The sequence below is a fragment of the Garra rufa genome, chromosome 4 (genome assembly GCF_049309525.1).
Source record: "Garra rufa chromosome 4, GarRuf1.0, whole genome shotgun sequence".
In the NCBI taxonomy this organism is placed as follows: Eukaryota; Metazoa; Chordata; class Actinopteri; order Cypriniformes; family Cyprinidae; genus Garra; species Garra rufa.
In genome coordinates this window covers 16,894,740-16,921,629 of record NC_133364.1, presented here as the reverse complement: position 1 = coordinate 16,921,629, position 26,890 = coordinate 16,894,740, and the positions used below count along the sequence as shown (strand labels likewise).

Genomic DNA, 26,890 nt, shown 5'->3' with positions numbered 1-26,890 from the left:
ATTTAAGGAGCTTTTGCAAGACTGTCTGTTCTTTTGTCTCAACAAATCATGTCGCCAGCCATCGAATAAGTTGCATCGGTCACTGGGTTGGAGATTGATGACTCTGCGTTTGATTGAAATGTTCGCCCCAGGGTTTGCCGGAGTCTGAATGAAATGATATGCGTTGTGATTGATTGGCTGTCCTGAAAGACCGCTGGAGGGCCAAAGTCAGTGAAACCCAAACACTAGCAGACTTGACGAGTTTATTAATGTCTAGAATCGCTGACAGCATGTATGGTCGAAGAGATACACGCGAACTTCTCATCACAGTGCAGAAATCACAAAATGTCATTGCAATGAGCAAGTTCGACATACTCAACAGGTCTATAGGGAAAAATGACACCCTACTTGGAAGTCTAAAGAAATACAAGCTATTATAAGTGTCAAATAACGTCCACCAAACAAGCTGACGAACCAAAATCCTGAAGTGCAAAACAAGATGGCTTACCACATAAGTGTACACTGCAAGCACTTTCAAAAGCTAGCAAAACTCAGGGTCTTACAGCTGAAGAAAACAGAGATTTGCTACTAAGCTGGTGAGCTTGGAGGAAAATGATTTATGGTTTCAGGTAGAGTCAGCGCAGTGTTCGAGAAGAAGGACAGCCATCGGAACAGCGACCTCAGAGCTCTTGGCTTGGGCGAGATAATTGGAGAGGCTAATTTGGGTGTGCGAAGACTGTTCCCGGAGAATGCAGCCGGCGCTAGCACTCAGCACTGCTATTGTACGTGACAAACAGTGTCTGAAGTCCAGAGCATGGTGTGAATTCTGATGAGAGTGGGATCGATATCTCCTTGAACGGGGAGAGGAAAAATAAAACGCTCATAGAGCAGCACTGGTCAGCTTAATAGTTCACAACCTTTGAAATACAAGCTGTTTTTCTCAGGCATTAGGCTCCAGTCGACTCTGAAAAGCAAAACCTGGAAATGTGGTTTTCAATTGGTTGCCAAAATAGATTTTTGGAACCCTGTATTAAATAATCACAATGTAACTGCAGCGATTCTGTTGGCGACAAAATTACACAACATTGTGATGATTGCATGCACCATTAAGTTTCCAATAAACTGTATCATTAGATTTGTTTTGAAATCCCACATTTTAGTCTATTACTAATATGAGAGAAAGAAGATAAATGTTTTTTTAAGAATATCTGGTCATTTTCTTTAAATTGTCAGTACTTAATTATTTAAAGTCTCTGCATATAATTTTTTGGTCAAACTTTAGTTTAAGGACCAATTCTCATTCCGAAGTTAAAAAGCTTAGAAACTGCCAGAAATAAATAAATAAAATAATAATTACTAATTTGAATTAATACTACTTGAATTAATACTAATTAATACCTCCACTAAAATAATACTACTCATATAATTAATTATTACTTTGATTAAGGGTGTATTAAGTTGATCAAAAGTGACAGTATATTTAAAATATTTAAAAAAAACTGAATTTCTATTCATCAAAGAATCCAGCAAATTCTGACTTACTTTATTTACATAGCAGTTTTTTGGGGGGAAAAAGAATAATAATAAAATCTATAAATAAATAATAATAATAATAATAATAAATAAAAAGCAACACTACTTTACAAAATTTGGGGATCACTAAGATATTTTTTTAATTCAGCAAGGACACATTAATTTGATCAAAAGTGACAATAAATACATTTTATAATGTTACCAAAATAAAAAAATCTATTATAAAAAAATGCTGTTCTTTAAAACTTGCTATTCAATGAAAGAAATATAAAAAAATTGAGTTATTTTAAATTTTAAAAAAAATAATACTCTCACGATATACTTTTGATAAAATAAAATTAGCCTTGGTGAGCATAAGAAACTTCTTTCAAAAACCTTAATGACCCCAAACTTATGAATGGTAGTGTATATGTACATTTTGTTTATGTAAAATTATCAATCATCAAATTTCAATACAAATAGCTAATAAAACATACAAACATACATAATAAAGACAGAAATACTTAGATATTTTGGTAACACTTTACAATAAGGTTCTATTAGTTAATATTAACTAGCATGAACAAACAATGAAAAATACATTTATTACACAATTTTTGAATGTTAGTTAATGTTAATGTTTAAGGAGAAGTTCACTTTCAGAACAAAAATGTACAGATAATGTACTCACCTCCTTGTCTCCAAGATGTTCATGTCTTTCTTTCTTCAGTCATAAAAAAATGATGTTTTTTGAGGAAAACATTTCAGGATTTCTCTCCATATAATGGACTTCTATGGTGCCCCCGAGTTTGAACTTCCAAAATGCAGTTGAAATGCAGCTTCAAAGGGCTCTAAATGATCCCAGCCGAGCAAGAAGGGTCTTATCTAGCGAAACATTTACAATTTATATACTTTTTAATCTCTACACAGAGTACACACAGAGCTAGACAAGACAAGCTTTTGAGGTTAAAAAGTACATAAACTGTAATATTTTAGAAAATAACAGATCATTTTGATAGATTAGACCCTTCTTTCCTCAGCTGTGATCGTTTAGAGCCCTTTGAAGCTGCATTTTGGAAGTTCAAACTCGGGGGCACCATAGAAGTCCATTATATGGAGAGAAATCCTGAAATGTATTCCTCAAAAAACAATTTCCTTACGACTGAAGAAAGAAAGACATGAACATCTTGGATGACATGGGGGTGAGTACATTATCTGTACATTTTTGTTCTGAAAGTGAACTACTCCTTTAATTCAACTTTTGATTTTAATTATGCATCAGTAAATGTTAAAATGTACATTAGCTAAGAATAATACATGCTGTAGAAGTATTGTTCATTCTTAGTTCATGTTAACTAAAGAATCGTATTGTAAAGTGTTACTGATTTTTTTTTTTTTTATCTTTCTCTACTTCTAAATACAAGCTACTATAAAGATCCAAAAGCAAACCATCAAGACGTTTAGGACCCAGCAGAGTTCTAAAGACAAAGTCGAGGAGATCCGGTTGTCCATATGACCTGCCTCTGCTTAGCTTGCTCAAACCCAAGAGAGAACACGACTAATACCGTAGGAACCCAGTGGCCCGTGTAAATGTCCCTTGAGTGAGTGTGTACATCGCCCGGCTAATGCATTTGTAAAGCAAACTGCAGAAACCCTGAAGTGTGGCACTGCGGCTCTTACTCGCAGTAAGAACGCATTTCAAAAGCCTGATTGATGTTTAATGATTGAACGCCTTGCAGTCAGGCAGAAACGCGCTCAGAGGAAGGAGCTAGGACAAAGGACTTAACAAATCATCTTTGAAAGGTCCATCTATTCAAAGTGTGCTGAGAGCAGCAGAACCATGTACTAACCCAGCAAGGACTTTCAAACACTTATTGATGTTTTGGAGGCAATTTAAACTCATTTCAATTTCCAATTACTAACAGGTTGAACATTACTTTGTGATAAAAGAATAACGTATTGATCAGTCCACTATATCTTGCGAGTGTGTCATGTTTATTAAACATATTCTCACGTTGGTGATGTGTAAATCAATTTTTTAATTCAGCAATGAGGTCATTTACATGCAAAAATGATTGACCTACACCTGCTGCTAAGCAAAAAGACATTGAGCCACAGCCTGAAATCAAAAAACTGTTGGGTGGGAAAAACAACAAGTGTTGAAGGTGCCTAGAAAGTCCCATTTGCGGTTGAAAACCGGGAGATTACAATGAAAGTGTGGCAGGTTAGTCTCCAGCCTTTCACGAGGGGAAAAAAATCATTTCAAGGAGAAAAAAGAAATAAAAAGAAAAGAGTTTTATGATGGCACTGTCAGAACAGATGATTACATGAGAAAAAGCGGCATGAATCTGGCGATAACCCTTCAAATTCTATTAAAGAAGCTCTGCTCAAAGAAGAACTCAAAATTGAGAGGGATGAAATGTATGTGATGATGTCCGTGAGTGAAATTTTTCCGTTAAGAGAAAAAGACAAGAACCTGTCCAACTAATTTTCCAGTGTGTGTGTGTGTGTGTGTGTGTGTGTGTGTGTGTGTTCATTTCATACTGAAAGGAAAAGGCACATCTCAATACATGTCTAGTTCTCCTCATTGATCCATATTATTTATTTACACCTACATGTCTATTTCCTGAATGCTTGCCAAGCATTGAAAAGTGCAAAACACGCAAGACTAAATACTCATAACGCAATTAAAGCATCAAGGAATACGTTCAACCATCTACAGAGCTGAACTGTTAACATATGCAATATTTTACAATTTTACAGATCCTAAGAAGTGTTACATAGCCAGACCTCGGACTGATCTTCCACAATTCAGCTTAATCTGGCCAAGAAATACCCAATTTGACAGGAATATATATTTTAAAGGATGCCCGGTTAATCGGTTAGTAATATTTGTTCAATATTTTAGTACTCTCAGCAAGCAGCAGAAGACACCAAAAATTAGAAAAAAATAGGCTCATCAACTAGAATTGCCACATATATAAAATTTCATAATTATAAAACAAAATTATAAAATATTTTGTTTAAAATAATCATCCATTCATTAAACTATTGTTAAATGCTACAAGTATTTAAATTTAGGCATAATTTTAAGCAACACTTTTAATGTACGGGCCGAGGTACAAAATGAGTATTCATTTTGAGAACTTTAATTTTAATGTTATTAAATAATTTGTGTTTTTAAAGAATAACGATGGCAAAGATAATCTAAATGTAAAAAAAAAAAAAAAAAAAAACTGAAAAAATGCATGTGCACAATAAAATATCTATATGTGACCCTGGACCACAAAACCTTAAGTCTTGAGTCTTAAGTCGCTGGGGTATATTTGTAGCAATAGCCAAAAATACATTGCATGGGTAAAAATTTTTGATTTTTCTTTTATGCCAAAAATCATTAAGAAATTAAGTAAAGTTCATGTTCCATGAAGATTTTTTGTAAAATTCCTACTGTAAACATATCAAAATGTAATTTTTGATTTGTAATATGCATTGTTAAAAACCTAATTTGGACAACTTTAAAGGTGATTTTCTCAGTCTTTTTGATTTTTTTGCATCCTCAGATTTCTGATTTCAAATAGATGTATCTCGGCCAAATATTGTCCTATCCTAACAAACCATACATCAATAGAAAGCTTGTTTATTGAGCTTTCATATGATGTATAAATCTCAGTTTTGTCAAATTTAACCTTATGACTGGTTTTGTCATCCAGGGTCACATATGTGATTATTTGATCAAAAATCCAGAAAAAAATGCGAAATATTATTTAAATGTAAAATAACTGTTTTCTATGTGAATATATTTTAAAATGTAATTTATTCCTGTGATATATTAAACTGATAAAACTTTTAAATAAATGCTGTTCTTCTTATTATTAATCAAAGAATCCTGAAAAAGAAAATCACAGGTTCCAAAAAATTATTAAGCAGCACAACTGTTTCCAACATTGATAATAAAAGTATTAAATTAGCATATTAGAATGATTTCTGAAAGATCATGTAACACTGAAGACTGGAGGAACGGCTGGTAAAAGTTCACAGGAATAAATAATATTTTAAAATATATTAAAATAGAAAACCATTATATTAAACTGCAATAATATTACACAATATTACATTTTTTCTGTATTTTTAAACAAATAAATGCAGCCTTGATGAGCATAAGAGAATTCTTAAATTCAAAATTTTGATGAAATCCCAAAATATGATGATATTTGTATAGCCATAACTAAGAAAACTACACAGAATTTACTTCTGGATATCTAATTGAAGTGTATAAAACAAAAGTATCTACAATGAGCTGAAGAACACAGCAGAAATAGCATCCATATCTGACAGTCTGACTCTTAGAAAAAACATAATATTGAGTAACACTCATAAACCAGCAATTTGTTACTCGAGCATGCTTCATTATTGGTCTGAGAGTCACAACCGCTGGCGATTTTGTGTGTATTATACTGCATTGCAATGGGCAGGGATTGAATTAGAATGGATTGTTTCTTTGGGCTGCTGGGATCCTTATCTGTTTGTTTCAGCTACATCTGTGCTGTTTAAAATCTAGACAGTCGAAAATCTTTAAAAGAGCTGAAAATGCTGAAATGAGACCACCACCAACAAATCATGAAAAAACGTTCCATGCACACAAAGAGCCCCAAGCTGCCCCCTCCTCCTTATACTGTTTAGATTTACTCATCGTTCCAATGACGCTTTCCCAATTCTCTCTCTCACTCTCACACAAACACAAACACACACACCTTCCTTCCAGCCGTGAATTACAGCACATCTCACCCTCATCCCAAAAATGATTCATTTTTCTATTACAGAGATGACTGTGTGAAATGAGCTATGTAATCAATACCATACGTTTGTAAACAGCTCCAGTTCTCCAGGGAACCTCTTTTTTTACTTCATGCTCAAATAATCTGTGCCCTGTCAAAACCAATGGAGGGGCCCCTCGTCTTACAATGTGTTTACAAGGGCAATTTAGCCGCCTGCAAATAAAATTACCTTACACTGGTATGTGTACACACCGGTATTCCTTTTGGATTAGCACAGAATGGGAAGAAGATGTAAAGTTTATCAATAAAGGCGTTCGTGCAATTTCCAACCTGAATGTGCAATGCTGTGTTGTTCTTGTGTAGTCGGAGCATTTTTAGTATCTTAATTTGGTGTGAAAGAGATGCTTATGCTCAACCAATCAGTTCTCATAATATCTCATTAGTCATTACGCCAGCCAATCAAACGCTGACATTTCACCCTGATCAAGTTACAACCTCTCATTACAGCTGTCTGGTTCAAGCAGAAAAGATGGCATTTAAACTCATAATAGTATGTTTTAAAAGGACAGTTCACTTCGAGTGAAATGTCTGTCATCATTTACTCACCCTCATGTCAAATGTCTTTATATTTCTTCCTTAGAACACAAAAGGAGATGTTTTGATGAATGTTCACACTGCCCTCTTCCATAAGTAAATTATGAGAGATTTAAATTTTTGGGTACAGTATTTTATGGGTTATGATTTAAAATAAGACCGCTAAAATGTGTTTCAAAGTGCTGAAAGTCTTGGAAATGAATAAGATCTTTAAAAACTAAAAAAAAAAAAAAAGAATTTTTAGAATCAATATACATTTTTTGTAGTTATGTCAAGCTCCAAAACATTTTAGAGTATAAATTCCTGAAAAATTTACATGTTTTAATTATTTGTGAGTGAGCAAGCAAATAAATTAGGGCTGCTAAACGATCAATTGCATTTGAAATAAAAGTTTATGTTTACATACAGTTGCAATCGAAATTATTCAACCCCCTTGACCTGAACACATTTTGCTGATTTTTTTGTTCAACACCTTCAAAGGTTTTCTGGTACAACACATTTTAAACTAGCGAATAAGGCTGCCAGTTGTGTCTCTAGGGACCTTTAATGCCTTGGAAATCTTCATATAGCCTTATTTTCTCAAGTAATACAATTATTTATTCTCTCTATAGCTTTTGTGAGAGCTCTTTTGACTTTGTCATATTAGCCACTAAAACCTTAGCATATGCATGGGCTAACTGTATGTATGTGTAACAGCACAAGCTAATTCTGTTTATAGTTTCTAAAGGCTTAATTATGTTTTAGAACAATTTTGTTCCCCACCATACAAATAAGTGTCTAAAAAAACAGCAATGTTAAACAGGAGTTGAATTATGACATAGCTGTGTTATTAAAAAATCCTAGAACTCAAAAATATTACATTATATGTTGACATTATCACTTTTAATATACCAGTAATTGGTTATAGATGCATTTTTTTTTAAGTCCTGGATCTTCAGAAAAGCTTGTATTTGTAAATTACTGCAGCCTCTGGAGGGTTAAATAATTTTGATTGCAACTGTACTATATGTGTGTGTACTGTGTATATTTATTATGTATACATAAATACACACATATGTATATTTTTCAACAATATTTGTATGTACATTTTTAAGAACCAGGATTTTCATGGACATAAGAGAATTTTAAAAGCGTGGAAAAGTCATGGAAAAATTAAGATCTTTAAAAACTCATAGGAATTTTTATAATCAATATACATTTTATGTAGTTATGTCCAGCTCCAAAACATTTTAGGGTATAAATTCCTGAAAAATTGAAATTTTTTTTTTTTTTTTTGAGTGAGTGAGTGAGCTAAACTGCAAAGCGATTAATCGCGATTAATCGCATTAAAACAAACGTGTAAATGTTTACATACTATGTGTATGTACTGTGTATATTTATTATGTATATATAAATACACACACACATATATATGTGTATATTTTAATAATATGTGTATGTACATTTTTAAGAACCAGGATTTTCATGGACATGGAAAACATGGATGTATGACAGAATTTTAAAAGCGTGGAAAATTCATGGAAATAATAAGATCTTAAAAAACTCATACGAATGTTTATAATCAATATACATTTTTGTAGTTATGTCAAGCTCCAAAATAGTTTAGGGTATAAATTCCTGAAATTTTTTTTTTTTTTTTTTTTTTGAGTGAGTGAGTGAGTGAGTGAGCGAGTGAGCAAAACTGCAAAATGATTAATCACGATTAATCGCATTAAAACAAACGTGTAAATGTTTACATACTATATGTGTGTGTGAGTCCTTTAAATTTAATGGTATTAAAAATCATAAAAACTGAAAAATATTTAGTTATTGGAATTTCTGTAAATATGGAATTTAATTAAATTAGTATTTAAAATTATTTATTTTTATTATCTGAATACACTGCCACTCCTAATTTCAATTTAAAAAAATCATTAAAAATGAGTGGTTTTGTCAATATAACAGAAGTACTACAAATATCTTGGGATGCCTTAAAATAATATCTTTAAGAATGAAGGGCCTTGAAAAACATTAATCTTGTCATCCATATTGTATTGATGCAATGCTCATACCAGTTTGCTTGACTTTCTACAGGCTGCTGTGTTTTCAATTCAGTGTTAAATAAAGCAAACATGCTCAAAAAAACAAAAAAAACAAAACATAGCTCTCAGTGCCAGGATGGGAATCAGTGCCAAGCTAAATTTACATTAAAGGACTTGCTGTGAGGCAACATTATTTAAAGAGCGGAGGTCTATCCTGAAAGGAAAATTACTATAAAGCTTTGTTCAGACAGGCAGCAAAAATGTATAGCCTACTCAAATCTGTTAAGCCTTTTGTAGACCGAACAGCAAAAAACTATATGAAATTTTCTTTCTGTAGCACAAACAGTATGGCATAGTAGTAGCAAGGTCATTGGTTTGATTTTTTTTTACAGCTAATATATAGCTTGAGTTCAAGGCAAGTCACTTTAGATAAAATAGATGCACACACACACACACACACACACACACACACACACACACACTCACACACTCACACACTCACACACTCACACACATATATACAGAGCAGTGTTGCCAAGTCCGCAGCTATTCCACAGAATTGCCGTGGGTTGTTTTTCATGTCTGTGGTTTTTAAGCGACCACAAAATAGTGGTATTTAGCCTCTTGAATGGGAATTTTACCAAGGCAACCCTGCCAAAAAAAACACAATTTTTAATGTGGGAACCCTTCGAATTGCAATTGGGCTATTTTTGGTTAGCAATTGGATGAGTTTTGTTATGAAAACCTGGCAACCCTGATTCAGAGAGCTTTCCGTTCTCTCTTTCCATAGTGACAGTTACTCTCTTATGTCTCTTGCCACTTAAAATCATCAATATAGTAACCAATGTAGATGGACCGGATATTGACATCACTGTCTGAACACAGAGATCAGATTTCATCACTTATGGTATGGACCTAAAGATTTGGAAATTGGATTTCTGTGTAGTGTGAACAAAGCCTAAGTGCTTAGCTGTTCACCACACAGAGAGAGTCACGCAGTTCTGTGTTTGGGAGTTTACTCACATATATCTGAGCTTGCAGTCTTTCATCCTCGGCGGTGATTCTTTCTCTCAGTATGGCTTTCTGGATGCTCTGCTCTTTCTCGAATGCAAGGATCCTGCTCACTTCGTCCTTTACCTGGGCTTGAGCTTCTGCCTGGGCCTGAATATGAGCTTGGGACTTTTCCTTTTCCATCCTAAATGGAATAGAGCACAGAATACAGAGAATAGTCAACATTAAAGCTATTCAAACGGCTTCTATTTAAAATAAAACTACTAGTTTCATAACATATAAAACATATTAAGAATATCAAAAGTACTGGTACTTCTAATACTTATATTTATTTCCATTTTTATATTTAGTTAGTTTTATTTTATTTTATTTTTTTATTTATTGTTATAATTATTTTATACTATTTTTATATTATTGTGTTTATATTACTTACATTTTTTAATTTACTTTATTTTATTGTTTAATTTTTTCATTTTTTATTTTAATTTTTTTTAAAGATAATTAGGGATTAGTTTGATAACGATTAACCTACATTTCTCATATCATATATTTTTCAACATTCAGCCTTTTACCTGAACTATTGATAAGTTTGATGAATGAATGATGATGAATTTAATATTTTGTTGTTTTCTTGCAATAAAATAAAATAAAAAGTTGCCATTATATTTGCAATTGGGTTAAAATTAGGGATTTGTTTGATAATGATAAACTTTTATGTCTCATATTTCTCATTTCACATTCAGCCTTTTGACCTGATTTATTGATAAGTTTGTGAATTAATAGAGATATAAAATTTTATATTTTGCAGTTTTTCACAATAAAATAAAATAAAATAATTAGGTTGCCGTTATATTTGAAATTGAGTTAGATAGCAGAATAGATCATTAGGGATTAGTTTGATAATGATAAACCTATATTCATATATTTTATGATAATAATATTATATATCATATATTTTATGATAATTAATAATTGCCGTTTTCTCACAATAAAATAAAATAATTTTATATATTATTTTAAATTAATTTATTTCATCTTACTTTTTAAAAATTGTGTTACTTTATTTTTTTATTTATTAATATATATTATATATTTTTATTATTTTTTTACACAATTTTTCTATTTAATATAATTATTATATATATTTTTAATTTTTATAATTTTTATAATTTAATTTAATTTAATTTAATTTAATTTAATTTAATTTAATTTAATTTAATTTAATTTAATTTAATTTAATTTAAAGTAGTGCAACTAATCTTCTAAAAAACCAAATAGATGACTGTTTTCAAAGTCCAAATGGTCAAAATGTTGAAAATTGTGTATTAATTCAAACACAGATAATTATATCCTAACCGGCTGGACAAAAACCAGCAACAAAAAATGAAATAAATAAAGAAAAATATCGGATCATTAAGCTTGTATTGTAAATGCAGCCTAATAGACCTGCCACTGTCTATTTTGTTGCTAACAATAAATTACACAACAACATTGACAACAAAAAAAAAGAAAAAGCACTCAATGTTCTTGGCTGGATCATTTTAAGAGCTTTAATAAGCCTTCCACAATCAAAAATGAACATTAGCCCTGCAAAAAAAAACAAAAAAAAAACACACAGCTAATTTTAATTACAGGCCTGCATCACAGTCAAACTCAGAGAGCACTGAATCACTATTAATGCATTATGTCTAATAATCATGCACTGAAGACTATGCCAATAATTTAATTAGGAAAAATTTGAAGGCTACATGTCATTGTTAGACTTTAATTAGTTAATATTCATATTAATATTTAACTTTTACAATAAATGAGCAAGTTAAATAGCACTCTGGTATGATTAATTCTCAAGTTAAAACCTTTTAAGGCAAAAACATAACTAAAAAAAGTTCATATTTTCGATGCTAGACCACACATATCAAACATTTTAAATCACAGTTTGGGGAGAATATGATAAAAACTCGAACTAAAAAAATACTCTCAAAAACGGGGAAAAAGCGCTCATATATGAGGTGAAATTTTAAATATGTTGCCTCATTTGAAGTTGTTTTAATAGGTGTGTGGCGGTAATAATTCTTTGATGTTTTTTGAGATAATCCTGCGGAGGTATTTGGAATTTTGAGCTGGAATGTTGAGAGACTTTATGAGCTGTCACCCAGTTCTCACAGTTGCCTAGCAACCTCAGCTGCACCATCAAGCAGGAGGTTTGATTTGTAAAGTAAACTCAGGCAAGATACAAACTGTAATCTGTATTCTGTGTTTTCAATCAAACAGCAGCCATCAGAAAAAAAAGAAACCAAAGAGGGCGAAAAGGGCAATAAGGGAGGCTATAATTATAACGTTGCCGAAACAAACACAAACAAGCGTGTAAGCGCTTCAAAGTTCTATAAAAAGTTTGAGAAATACAAACAAACCAAAATACAGAGAGAACACAAAGGAACTGAACAACAACAGTAAAGGAAACATTCATTAATATTTATTTATTTTATTTTTTTTTTCAACAAATGGTCAATAAAGGTTGTGAAGGTGCTTAACCTTCAGAAAATGTTGATGGTCAACCTCATAAGATAAGACAAAATATTATATATTTTATTCATGCTGTTTGGTTTGTGTGTTTTATTTTTTTCAGCCCAAATTTCAAGTAATTTCATATTTTGAAGTTTTCTCACAAAAAAACGAAAAGAAATAAAGTAATAAAATATAAGTTTGATAATGATTAACTTATATTTCTGATATCAAATATTTTTAACATTCAGCCCTTTTCCCTTAAGAATTAATGAATAATGATGATGAATTTAATATTTTGCAGATTCTCACAATAAAATAAAATAAAAAATATTAAATAAAATACAATAAAATACAACAACAAAAAATAAAAAATAAATAAAAATTAAAATAAAAAAATTAAATTAAATTAAATTAAATAAAACAAAATAAAAAAAGGTTTTCAATATATTTGCAATTTGCAAAAAAGTTTGATAATGATAAACTTATATTTCTCATTATTTTTTTTTTTACATTCAGCCCCTTTTTTCCTGAATTATTGATTTGTTTAATGAATGAATAACGATAATGAATTTAATAGTTTGCCGTTTTCTTGGATAAAATAAAAATTAAATTAAATTAAAAATTAAAAATTAAATAAAACTATAATAAAATAAATATGGTTGATGATATATTAACAATAGCGGAATTGATAATTAAGCATTAGTTTGAAAATGATAAACTTATATTCCACTTATATTTTTTTTACATTCAGCCCTTTTTTCTGATTTATTGATTCGTTTGATGAATGAATAATGATAATAAATGCAATATTTTACAGTCTTGCAATAAAACAAAATCAAATAAAACAACAAAACAAAACATTTCGCATATAAGTTTTTACATTCAGCCCATTTATCTGAATTATTAAACTGAATTAAGTTTGATGATTGAATAATGATGATGAATTTAATATTTTGCCATTTTCTCATAATAAAATAGAAAATATTAAAATAAATAAAATAAAATGTAGTTAAAATTTTATACTTTGCAGTTTTCTCGCAATGAAAGAAAAAAGAATAAAATAAAAGGGATTAGTCTGATAATGATTAACTTATTTCTCTAATAATTTTTTTTATTATATATATTTTATATATTTTTATATTTTTTATCTGAATTATTGATAAGTTTGATTAATAAATAATGATGAATATAATATTTTGCCATTTTCTCAATAAAATACTATAAAATAAAGGTTGCCATTATATTTGCAATTAGGTTAGATAGTGGGATAGATAATTAAGGATTTGTTTGATAATGATAATCATATATTTCTTATATATTTATTTGAACATATATTTCTCATATATTGTTTAATAACAACAATATTAATAATAATAATAATAAAAATAAACAAGAGAATAGAATGAGATTATTTTCCTGCTTTTCTGCAAAGTTGTAAAATACTTGATACCCCAAAGAGTACTGTCTTCACTGTATATGCCAGAGAGCAACAGCAAACTGATTTATGATTAATATGTCTTAGTTAAGCATGCATCATTTTACTTCAAACCAAACAAGACAGAAAGAAAACTGAATATTTGGTGTCGTCCTGTTGTGTTCCTGTGTTTGTGAATACACACATCATTGAGCATTTTGTCCTCCTGAGAAAAGTGGGAGCGACTCTAGCCATGTCCAGTTTCAGTCTACTGAACTGGACACATATCAGCACAACACATCCATCATTACTTCCCTCTCTGGTATTGTGTGTGTTTACGCATCTTCCAAACCTAAAAATAGGCCAAAAGCGTCAAGTGAGCACAATGGTGTCGCTTGCAGGGCAAAAACACGGGCCACTCAAATACAATTATGCTCATCTCAAAAAAGAAAAAACAGCAAATATGCTGCAATTACAATATCAATGTGCACCACACAACACCACACAGCAAAACAACACTGCAATTTCCTTCCTAATAGATTAAAAAAAAAAAAAATTGCTGAAAATGTACTCCTCAGGCCATCCAATATGTAGATGAGTTTGTTTCTTCATTAGAACAGATTTGGAGAACTTTAGCATTGCATCACTTGCTCAACAATGGATCCCCTGCAGTTAATGGGTGCCGTCAGAATGAGAGTCTAAACATGATCCACACAAGTCCAGCCCATCAACTGATGCCTTGTTAAGCGAAAAGCTGCATGTTTGTAATCAAGAAATCTATTATTAAGACGTTTTACCTTCTAAAATTTGAGTCCTCTATCCATAATATTGCTTTCTCTGGTGAAAAAGTCTTGCCTTGTCTCAATTCTGCTTAAAGCAGGAAAGAAATATGCACAAATCAAGCACTGCTAACAAGTGGAAATAGTCCAAAATTGTTACAAACCAGTAAGATGATAGATTTGGATGTGGTAGAAAGTGAAGCGACTGGAGTTATTTGGATTATGGAATCATATCTTGGCCACAAGTAATGGTTTTACTAAATAATAGAAGTTAAAAGAGCTTAATTTCTTACAAACAAGCTGATTTTTGCTTCAAGATATTAAATGATGGACAGCAGTCGTGTTGAGAAATATTTTGATGTTTTTATCAGCTGTTTTGACTCTCAATCTGACGGCACCCATTCACTGCAGAGCATCCATTGGTGAGAAAACGATGTAATGTTAAATTTCCGATAAAGAAACAAACTCATCTACATCTTGGAAACCCAAGGTTAACTATTTCTTTAAATTCACATGCTGGTGCATTTGGATGTGATAGAAAATGAAGCGACTGGAGTTATATGGATTATGGAATCATATTTTGGCCACAAGTAATGGTTTTAGTAAGTAATGGAAGTTAAAAGAGCTTCATTTCTTACAAAGAAACTGATTTTTGCTTCAAGACATTAAATGATGGACAGCAGTTGTGTTGTGAAATATTGTGACGTTTTTAATCAGTTGTTTTGACTCTCAATCTGACGGCACCCATTCACTGCAGTGCATCAATTGGTGAGCAAACGATGTAATGTTAAATTTCCAATAAAGAAACCAACTCATCTACATCTTGGAAACCCAAGGTTAACTATTTCTTTAAATTCACATGCTGGTGCATTTGGATGTGATAGAAAATGAAGCGACTGGAGCTATATGGATTATGGAATCATATCTTGGCCACAAGTAATGGTTTTAGTAAGTAATAGAAGTTTAAAAGAGCTTAATTTCTTACATACAAGCTGATTTTTGCTTCAAGACATTAAATGATGGACAGCAGTCGTGTTGTGAAATATTGTGATGTTTTTATCAGCTGTTTTGACTCTCAATCTGACGGCACCCATTCACTGCAGAGCATCCATTGGTGAGCAAACGATGTAATGTTAAATTTCCGATAAAGAAACCAACTCATCTACATCTTGGAAACCCAAGGTTAACTATTTCTTTAAATTCACATGCTGGTGCATTTGGATGTGATAGAAAATGAAGCGACTGAAGTTATATGGATTATGGAATCATATTTTGGCCACAAGTAATGGTTTTAGTAAGTAATGGAAGTTAAAAGAGCTTCATTTCTTACAAAGAAACTGATTTTTGCTTCAAGACATTAAATGATGGACAGCAGTCGTGTTGAGAAATATTGTGATGTTTTTAATCAGTTGTTTTGACTCTCAATCTGACGGCACCCATTCACTGCAGTGCATCAATTGGTGAGCAAACGATGTAATGTTAAATTCCCAATAAAGAAACCAACTCATCTACATCTTGGACAGCTTGAGGTTAAGTATTTTTTTTTAATTCACATGCTGGTGGATTTGGGTGTGACAGAAAGGGAAGCGTTTGGAGCTATATGGATTATGGAATCATATCTTGGCCACAAGTAATAGTTTTAGTAAGTAATAAAAGTTTAAAAGAGCTTAATTTCTTACATACAAGCTGATTTTTGCTTCAAGACATTAAATGATGGACAGCAGTTGTGTTGTGAAATATTGTGATGTTTTTATCTGCTGTTTGGACTCTCAATCTGACGGCACCCATTCACTGCAGAGCATCCATTGGTGAGCAAACGACGTAATGTTAAATTTCCGATAAAGAAACAAACTCATCTACATCTTGGACAACCCAAGGTGAACTATTTCTTTAATTTCAGGTAGGTGAGGACCTCTAAAGCACATAAGATCATACTATTTCTAACAGCAACCAGATTTTTGGACAAGAAGAGAATAAAACTGACAAAGATTTGTTCATCACAGCTAAAATAAAAGAGTTGTACCACCTTTTGATTGGTCAAATACCCTCAAATACTGAGAAGCTTCCAATAAAATGGACCATTCAGGAGAGACCATGACCTTAAAATCAACAGCAAACCAAAAAGTTTCTAAATAATTCAAGCAATATTTCAAGAAGCTATCTCACTCTCTCCATCGCTATAAATAAACTATGCTTTGATAATGTCAGCCGGACAGTACCTCATCTATCCGACTAGTCCTATAGCTATTTAATGCTACACAAGATCTTGGTCCAAAACTCTCAAGTACCAGCTTTGAACGGGTCTGAATATCAACAGCTGTGGAGAGACTGGCCTTCGTCCGTAAGGGATCGGTATAATCTACCATTTTTTAAAGCCGCACACCTCTGTACACCTGCAGGAGCTGATCTCACTTCCCCACGGCTGTCCCACCATCTGTTGTCTCTCTCCTGCAATTTAATTCAGCGCTTATTCCAGACAAAACGGATTCTGACACGCCTGTACAAAAGTTATAGAATGTTTCCCTCTGCGATAGCATTTAAAGGAGCCATGCATTATTAATGAGGCTAAATAATGTGCAAGAATGCAGGGTTTGAATATTTCATGAGCCTCCTGCGCCCCCTCCCTGGCTGATGGTCATGTGGCTGTTCCTTTATGGTTCTCACTTGTGTGAGGGGGGGGGTGTTCCCTTAGGAAACGACTAAGAGACTGATGCTGTAATTGTCAAATAACGAATAAACGCAAAGCTGCGCGCCTGTAGCTTTAATTACATAATTTGTCTTGGCCAGTAGTGGGGCTTCGGCGGCCGATTCTGATGAATTCCAGTGCAGGAAGTTACAGTTTTTGTTAGATCACTTTCAATAGATATAAAGTACTTCTCCTCATTCTGAAGTTGGTGAGGAATAAATAAAGCAAAGGGTGATTAAGTCACACAGTGACATGGATGAAATGAAAACAAACACTCAAGCATCAAGCATGCCTCTGGGGAAAAGAAACATACGCCTGTATTTCAGCTGTGAAATGATAGTGTGCAAAAGCTGCAGGCTGGATGTGACAATGAGTGAATTTAACATGTGGGTCTGTATTCTCATGCATGCACTAATGCATATATTAATATGCATATATTAAAGCAATAGTTCCGCCAAAAATGAAAATTCTATCATCAGGCACTCAAATTCATGCAAGGACTTTCTTTCTTCTGTGAAACACGAGAAGGCAATTTTTGAAGGATATCTTGGCTAGTCTTTTCAAAGTAATGTGAGGGAATGAGGGCTATCAAGCTCCATAAAAGTGGTCTATATGCACTATATTTCAGGCCGTCTTACGTCATTACAATAGCTTTACATGAGAAATGTTCACTGACAATCTTTGCCCTTGCACTCTTTAGTGTGTTTATGAGATCTTATTTGTTAACGATTCAGTCTTTTAAGCAGCTCTTTTTTTAAGAATTAGATCAGTTGGAATTGATTTGATTTGTTTACAAACTAAACTAATTCTAAAGTTCACCACTTAAGAGCTAAAGGCAGAGTTCACCCCAAAATTACAATTCTGTCATTAATTTCTCATTCTCATGTTGTTCCAAACCTGTAAGACCTTCATTTATCTTCGGAACACAAATTAAGACATTTTTGATTAAATCTAAGAGCGTTTTGAGCCTGCATAGACAGCAACACAACTGACACATTTAAGGCCCAAAAAGGTAGTAAGGACATCATTAAAATACTCCATGTGACTTCTGTGGTTTAACCATAATTTAATGAAGCTATTAGAATACATTATGTGTGCAAAGAAAACAAAAACAGTGACTTATTTATTTTATATATTTATTTATTTATCTATTTAAGCAATGTCCTTACTACCATGCTGGGCAATGAACATGGTAGTTGTGTTACTGTCTATGCAGGGTCAGAAAGCTCTTGGATTTCATCAAAAATATTTTAATTTGTGTTTGGAAGATGAACGAAGATCTTACATGTTTGGAACGACATGAGATTGAATAGTAATGACAGAATTTTTAATTTTTGGGTGAACTATCCCTTTAACAGCCCACTGGAGTTTAGATTAACTACTTTTATGATGCATTTATGGTGCTTTTGTGTCCTTTAGCTCGACAATTTCAGCTGTCCTTCACTTTCATTTTATATAAAAATTGAAACCAGAATATTAAAAAAAAAACTCAGGTTAGTAACTAACTAAGAAACAAAATAAGTGATAGATAAATTAATAAAAAGCAAAATAGTTATCCAAATAAATAAATTAATAGCTAAATATATAAATAGCTAAAAAGATTAAGATATATAAATATCTAAATTAATAAATGTCTAAATAATGTAATACATTTATGTCTAAAATAAATTCCAAATGGCACAGGCTGTTGGGTTGTTAACACAAACTGATGACATTCACAGCGCTAAACTACTTGGCACAAGCTGATTGGTTCATGTTGCATACGCAGCCAATGAGGTAGCTGCTTTACATGAAAATGTCTGGTTTGCATTCACTAGAGCATTTCGCAACAAGCTTTTAGAGTTTTTTCTGAAACCCTCCACCTCCCCAGCTCCACCTGTATAGATCTGCTATGGCTTATTATATATTTATGCAGCAGCATATGTCTTAAATACTTACAGCACTGTATCATTGTATGTATTGGCAGTAGCAAGTTCCTGTACTTGTTTTGCAGCAGAAATAATCTACAACAGCAACAGAAACAGCAATTCAGAAGGGGTAGCAGATCTATTCTGCCAAGACCATGCAAAAATCTTCTGAGAGTTGTCATGATAGAAATGGCACAATAAATAAATGAATAAATAAATGAAACAAATGGGTAAATAAAGAAATTTCTAAATGAATAAACATCCAAATAAATGAATTGATGGCTAAGTAGCTAAGTAAATAAATGTCTAAATAAATACATATATGTGACCCTGGACCACAAAACCAGTCATAAGGGTCAATTTTTTGAAATTGATTTATATATAATCTAAAAAGGTGAATAAATACGCTTTCCATTGATGTATGGTTTGTTAGGATAGGACAATATACAACTATTCGAATATCTGGAATCTGATGGTGCACAAAAAAATCAAAATATTGAGAAAAATCGACTGTAAACTTGTCCAACTGAAGTTCTTAGAAATGCATATTACTATTAAAAAATGAGGTTTTTATATATTTATGGCAGAAATCTTTCAAAATATCTTCATGGAACATCATCTTTACTTAAAATCCTAATGATTTTTGGCATAAAAGAGAAAATTATCATTTTGACCCACACACGGTATTTTTGGCTATTGCTACAAATATACCCGTGCTACTTATGACTGGTTTTGAGGTCCAGGGTCATTTATGTCTAAAATAAAAGGTTAAATAAATAAATAAAATATTTAAATGCCTAAATGAATGGCTAAATAAATCAATTAATAAAATATATAAAAGGCTAAGCAACAAACTATATAAATAAAGCAAGAAATAATGAGCAGAGGCTGTTGTTCGAGGTGGGGTCAGGGGTGGAGAGAACGGGTTCATGCCCTAAGATGCCCCTTCTCTCTGTCTGTGTCCCTGAGGACTGTGTGTAATCCTCAGCGAGTTTCTGTGTGGATGAGAGCTAAGGAACTTTCTGCTGATGCAGCATTGTGCAGGTCATCCAAGCCCAGTCTGTGCTTTTGATCTGCAGAACGGTTCTGCTCCAGTGCCTGCCGCAAATCTCTCATTAGAAAGGACCGCAACAGAGCTCATACACACAGGCCTCTGCAGGAGAAACACTCACACACAGACCAAATTCTGCAGTTTATCCACACACACACACACACACACACACACACACACACACACACACACACACACACACACACACACACACACACACACACACACACACACACACACATAAACATGCAATTGTGAACGAAAAGTTATAGTGAAGTCATCTAGATTTAATCTACAGTCGTGGCAAAAAGTTTTGAAAATGACAAATATTAGTTTTCACAAAGTTTGCTGCTCAACTGCTTTTAGATCTTTGTTTCAGTTGTTTCTGTGATGTACTGAAATATAATTACAAGCACTTCATACGTTTCAAAGGCTTTTATTGACAATTACATGACATTTATGCAAAGAGTCAGTATTTGCAGTGTTGGACCTTCTTTTTCAGGACCTCTGCAATTCAACTGGGAATGCTCTCAATCAACTTCTGGGCCAAATCCTGACTGATAGCAACCCATTCTTTCATAATCACTTCTTGGAGTTTGTCAGAATTAGTGGGTTTTTGTTTGTCCACCACCTCTTGAGGATTGACCACAAGTTCTCAATGGGATTAAGATCTGGGGAGTTTCCAGGCCATGGACCCAAAATTTCAACGTTTTGGTCCCCGAGCCACTTAGTTATCATTTTTGCCTTATGGCACGGTGCTCCATCATGCTGGAAAATGCATTGTTCTTCACCAAACTGTTGTGAAGTTGCTGTTGGAGGGTGTTTTGGTACCATTCTTTATTCATGGCTATGTTTTGGGCAAAACTGTGAGTGAGCCCACTCCCTTGGATGAGAAGCAACCCCACACATAAATGGTCTCAGGATGCTTTACTGTTGGCATGACACAGGACTGATGGTAGCGCTCACCTTTTCTTCTCCGGACAAGCCTTTTTCCAGATGCCCCAAACAATCGGAAAGAGGCTTCATCGGAGAATATGACTTTGCCCCAGTCCTCAGCAGTCCATTCGCCATACTTTTTGCAGAAGATCAATCTGTCCCTGATTTTTTTTTGGAGAGAAGTGGCTTCTTTGCTGCCCTTTTTGACACCAGGCCATCTTCCAAAAGTCTTGGCCTCACTGTGCGTGCAGATGCGCTCACACCTGCCTGCTGCCATTCCTGAGCAAGCTCTGCGCTGGTGGCACTCCGATCCCGCAGCTGAATCCTCTTTAGGAGACGATCCTGGCGCTTACTGGACTTTCTTGGACACCCTGAAGCATTCTTAACATTGCAGTGGAAAGTTTTTTTTTGGGATAAAGTTAATTTTCATGGCAAAGAAGGACTATGCAATTCATCTGATCACTCTTCATAACATTCTGGAGTATATGCAAATTGCTATTATAAAAACTTAAGCAGCAACTTTTCCAATTTCCAATATTTATGTAATTCTCAAAACTTTTGGCCACGACTGTAGATTTATTCATTTTCAGTTTTGAAAGGTGAAACCCTCTTAGAAAAAGTTAAATCTCTACATTCATCCACTATAAAGCACGGCAGCTACAGCTATACACACTCACACACAGACAAACACATTTGGCTGTTGAGTCACGACGCAGTTTTTCTAAGCGTCCTGCACCCGGAGCATTGCATTTTTAAGACATTATAACTTAAGAAATAGTTTAACTTTCAAAAGACACAACTCAAGACCCCTGTGTTCTTTTTCACTCCACTGCGCTCAATCTACGGCAGCAGTGGTTCAGGCAACCCACCCACTAAACAATTTGGAAAACAGTAGTTTGCTGATCCTTAACCTTATCTTAATAGAATATATTCACACTCTCAAACAAAAACAAATAGCTCCACAACGAAATACATTTTGCATCATGCAGCACACTTATAACAATATAAAACAGATACTGTCTGGTGAATGTGCTCTCCCACCCATTATACTTTCAGAAATACAATGATAAGTTTTAGTAGATAGATACTGAGGTGTGTAAGCATGTGTTTAAAGGTTCCTTAGAAATAGCACCATCTTGTACAACCCAAGCACTGTGGTATTGCAAGATTAATGTTGGGCATTACTGACCCTACCCTATGCAATAGTATAGAAAAATAGTCACTGCACATCTCCAAGCAAACGCAGCGGTGTTTCATTTATGAATGAACATGCGTTTTTAAACAAATCTAGTGAGTCAATGATTCAATTGACCATTCATAAAGACTGTCATTTGCTTCATTCCTAAATGAATCAGCTGTTCGAATAAATCAATTGAATGAATGATTCAGTGATAAAATCAAATGACTTGCTGCCACTTACTGGCAGTTTTAGTTTCATTTTTAAAATATAATTTAGTTATGTAAATCATTTAATATTTCTATATTTAACATTTTACATTTAAGAATTAATCTCAACATAAAATTCTGAATTTAATTGGACTTATGCCACCTCTGAACCTTATTAAATGTCTGAATATACACCTATAAGTCACTAATTTCATATGGTTGGTAACTTACTCGTCTAATTCTACTGGTTCTTATTCTTTTGTTTTAATTAGAAATTTGAAAAAGCTTATAAATATGTGACCCTGGACCACAAAACCAGTCTTAAGTCGCATGGGTATATTTGCAGCAATAGCCAAAAATACATTGTATGGGTCAAAATTATCGTTTTTTTCCTTTAAAAATCATTAGGACATTAAGTAAAGATCATGTTCCATTAAGATATTTAGTACATTTCCTACTGTAAATATATCAAAACTTATTTTTTAAAATAATATTATGCATTGCTAAGGACTTAATTTGTAGTGATTTTTTTTCAGCATGTTGATTTTTTGCACACTCAAGATTCCAGATTTTCAAATAGTTGCATCTCAACCAAATATTGTCCTATCTTAACAAACAATCAATGGAAAGTTTATTTATTCAGCTTTCAGATGATTTATAAATCTCAATTTCAAAAATGTACTCTTATGACTGGTTTTGTGGTCCAGGGTCACATATAAATGCTTGAATTTACCATAAAAGATGACACTTTTAATAATTAGGAAAATGCCATTACAAAGGTAAAAAAAGGAAAGAAATTGCCCCTGTAAATCACTTAAAGGAGTCAAATATCACCTCGCAATGAGAAGGAAATTTTTTAGAAATTTTTGACTGTGCTCCTAATAGGAAAAGTAACCGTAAAGCCCTGTGAAGGCAGTATGATGAATAAAGCAGGAAGACATGTGAAAGAAGTGAAGAGGAATGTGTACTTAACATATAGTCAAACCTTATATGTGTCTTCAATGAACCGCCCACTGCCCTGAAGCCAGCTAGATTAAAGGTCACTGCTAAATTAAGTTGGCAGGGTCTGACAAATCTACCAGCGGATTCATCTCAGGAATTCTATTCCTCTAAATGGCATTTTAGATTCATACGCCAACTAAGCTCTTATGGTAAATGTGAAAATACAGCACACCTGCCATGTAAATTTAATTTTAAATAAATAAATCTGTAGTGAAAATGAGAAATTTCACAAAAAAATTAGGGCTGTCATTTAACGTGTTAACTTAATCAATTAGTTATGAAAAATAACGCAATTCAAATATTTTAACACAGTTAACGCACCTGTACATCATCTTATATTTCATATAGTTGACTGATGGCAAATATGATTCAGGGTAACAACTCCATGAATGCAGTTATGCCCTAAAATTCAAGATATTGGTGCAAAAATGTCCCTGCAACAAATATGTTTTGTCTCATATTTATATTTATCACATATCACACGGGCAGCAAGAGCAATATGACACGAGTTCTGAATCTATCCCGATCTATCACAAGCCTAAATGTGATTTTATACAACAGTTCAGTAAATCAGAAGTTAATATTGTGTTATATTTTAAACACAATATGTGTTTTTGCTCAATTTTGCAGAGAACATATTACCTTTTAAGCCATAGCAGAATGGTTGTGCGTCTCAGAGTAACATAGTGTTTAGTTGCTGAATGAATCCGCGTTTTGAACTAATCATGTGAACCATAATAATAAAAACATTAAAGGGATTAAAGGAATAGTTCACCCCAAAAAAATTAATTCTGTCATCATTTACTCACCCTCATTTCTTTTGTTGAACATAAAAGAAGGTATTTTGAAGATCGTTGGTAACAAAGCTGATTTGGTTACCAATGACTTTCAATGTATGAACAAAAAATACCAAGATGTTTCTCAAATGATCTTCTTTTATGTTCCATAGTTTACATTAAGCCGTTGCAGCCTAAATGTTTATGTGTTATTAAATTTATGTTGAATCAAATAAAATATTTCTTTCTAAAGCAACAATTTGTAATGTCTACTTGATACTTTCTCATTTAACACAAAAATAGCTTTAAATAACCTTTTGTGGGTATTTTATTTTGTTTTGCGATGAATTCGATTAATTAATCAAAAAATCATGTGATTAATTAACTAATTTTAATCGACTGACAGCCCTGCAAAAAACTACAATGCAATACAATTAAATTAAAACAAAAAATGTAAAAATTAACTAAATGAAAATAAATTAAACATTAAAATAAAAATGTAAATAAACAATAAAACACAAAAGTAAAATAAAAACTAAATTAAATAAACAATGTAAATGTAAAAAATGAAAAAAAAAAAAAATTAAAACATAAAACAATACGAAACAAAAACGGCAAAAAACAATGCAAAGCAAAACAAACTGTAAAAACGAAATAAAAAGGCAAAAGAAAACAAAGCAAAGCAAAAACAATGTAAATGTAAAAAATGTAAAAAAAAAAAAAAAAAGAAAAACAAACAATACAAAACAAAAAAGGCAAAAAACAATGCAAAGCAAAACAAACTGTAAAAACAAAATGTTTTTAAAATATTTCTTTCTAAAGCAACAATTTGTAATGTGTACTTGATACTTTCTCATTTAACACAAAAATAGCTTTAAATAACCTTTTGTGGGTATTTTATTTTGTTTTGCGATGAATTCGATTAATCAAAAAATCATGTGATTAATTAACTAATTTTAATCGACTGACAGCCCTGCAAAAAACTACAATGCAATACAATTAAATTAAAACAAAAAATGTAAAAATTAAGTAAATGAAAATAAATTAAACATTAAAATAAAAATGTAAATAAACAATAAAACACAAAAGTAAAATAAAAACTAAATTAAATAAACAATGTAAATGTAAAAAATGAAAAAAAAAAATTAAAACATAAAACAATACGAAACAAAAACGGCAAAAAACAATGCAAAGCAAAACAAACTGTAAAAACGAAATAAAAAGGCAAAAGAAAACAAAGCAAAGCAAAAACAATGTAAATGTAAAAAATGTAAAAAAAAAAAAAAAAAAAGGAAAAAAAACAATACAAAACAAAAAAGGCAAAAAACAATGCAAAGCAAAACAAACTGTAAAAACAAAATGTTTTTAAAATATTTCTTTCTAAAGCAACAATTTGTAATGTCTACTCGATACTTTCTCATTTAACACAAAATAGCTTTAAATAACCTTTTGTGGGTATTTTTAGTCAAATTCATTTTGCGATGAATTCGATTAATTAATCAAAAAACCACGTAATTAACAAATTTTTAATCGACTGACAGCCCTGCAAAAAAAATACAATCCAATACAATTAAATTCAATTATAAAAAAAAATTAGAAAAATAAGTAAATGATAATAAATTAAAATAAAAAAATAAATAAACAATAAAACACAAAAGCAAAATAAAAACAAATAAAATAAACAACATAAATAAATTAAAACCTACAAACAATACAAAACAAAAAAGGCAAAAAGCAATGCAAAGCAAAACAAAATGTAAAACAACAAAACCAAACAAACAGAGGACAGCAGATTAGTCAACTAACTGTTCACCTGAACTGTTTATCTGATTAAACTGGGAATGAGAGAAATAAAACAATGAAAAAAGCATACAAACAATGGTCGACCTGAAGGTGAGGTTGGAGACTGCCACTCTAAGGTCTTCAAACCCAAAGCCAGAGGCTAATTTCACTCAATTCAATCCTGCGATCTCAAAAGGGCACTTTTAAAACACAGCACATTCTTGGGAAGACAGAAAAGGAATGAAAGAAGAAATGGGAGTTGAGGAAAGCTAAATGGAAGACAACATTAAGGACAATATTGATTCTGTCTTTCCAAGCATGACATCATGGTCAATAAAGCCCCTACTTTCCCTTAATGGCGTTGCCGGGGCGATGGGATGGAGCACTTTGCCTCAGTTGCCTCAACAACAATGCTGTAAAACAACACACCCTGCCCTTAAATTTACTTTTATAGCCGACAGAAAATAAACTTCCTGTCAATAGCCATTTCTGCAGGTCAGTGTGTTGGCCTTGTTGAGAATAACAGTACAAGATGTGCCCGGGTTGACAAGGACACGGACACATCCATCACAAGCTTTAGATGAACAAAATAGAGTGAGTACTTAAGGAACTTGGGCTTTATAGGAGTGAAGTGTGCTGGTGCAACTAAAAGGTTTGGACTGTACATGATGTAGAGATATTAAAGGCCAAATGATTGTCACAGTACAGCCACCTTCAGTATTCGCAGACAGGGAACAGGACAAAAATGGAAGGAATACGAAGCTAATAGATCAT

The 26,890-nt window shown here is 32.5% G+C and overlaps 1 protein-coding gene across 1 annotated transcript in view; it reads right to left on the bottom strand.

The window, feature by feature from the left end:
* LOC141333750 (MICOS complex subunit MIC19-like) overlaps positions 1 to 26,890 on the bottom strand; it is a 636,840-nt gene that overhangs the window by 590,270 nt on the left and 19,680 nt on the right. Inside the window, exon 4 of the mRNA XM_073838871.1 lies at positions 9,905 to 10,076. Coding sequence (XP_073694972.1) covers positions 9,905 to 10,076 — 172 coding nt within the window. The remainder of the gene's footprint in view (positions 1 to 9,904; positions 10,077 to 26,890) is intronic.